This window comes from Bison bison, unplaced genomic scaffold (assembly GCF_000754665.1).
Source record: "Bison bison bison isolate TAMUID 2011002044 unplaced genomic scaffold, Bison_UMD1.0 scf7180017854919, whole genome shotgun sequence".
Taxonomy (NCBI): Eukaryota; Metazoa; Chordata; class Mammalia; order Artiodactyla; family Bovidae; genus Bison; species Bison bison.
In genome coordinates this window covers 14,342-14,823 of record NW_011485492.1, presented here as the reverse complement: position 1 = coordinate 14,823, position 482 = coordinate 14,342, and the positions used below count along the sequence as shown (strand labels likewise).

At 68.5% G+C, this 482-nt stretch overlaps 1 protein-coding gene across 1 annotated transcript in view; it reads left to right on the top strand.

Annotated features, from left to right (window-relative positions):
* Positions 1-340: 340 nt before the first annotated feature.
* Positions 341-482, top strand: part of LOC105001394 (phosphatidylinositol 4-kinase alpha-like) — a gene marked incomplete at both ends in the record, with an annotated part of 14,475 nt that continues 14,333 nt past the window's right edge. The window contains one exon of the mRNA XM_010857643.1: positions 341-422. Coding sequence (XP_010855945.1) covers positions 341-422 — 82 coding nt within the window. The remainder of the gene's footprint in view (positions 423-482) is intronic.

The following is a 482-nucleotide window of genomic DNA, read 5'->3' as shown; positions in this document are numbered from 1 at the left end:
CGTCCAGGCGGGGCCGGAGGGCGTGTCTGAACCGGCCTCCACACCTGTAGCCTGCTCCGTGAGCCCCCGGCTCCCGGCAGCTCCTCCTGTGTACCCCAAGGTGCCACACACACACGGCTGCTAGTTACACTTGGACTTCCTGCGTATGCAGACAGTGCCCCAGCCCCTGTTGTTCAAGGGTCCTGTCTTGCCCTGTTCGGTGTGGGAGCAGGGGGCTGTGGATGGAAACAGAGAGGGCCCCGTGGGGAGCGGGGCGGCCAGGACGATGGGGTTGGGTGGTCTCAGGAGCACAGCTCCGAGCGGGGGGCTCTGGGCCTTGAGCAGGGGGCTCTGGGTGCAGGTTCCCCCACTTGCTCTGGAGCGGGACGGTGCTGAAGACCATGCTGGATATCCTGCAGACCCTGTCCCTGTCGCTGAGCGCTGTGAGTGCCCCGCCCGCCCCGCCGAGCCTGCCTTACGCCCCAGTGGGGGGCGGGGGGCGC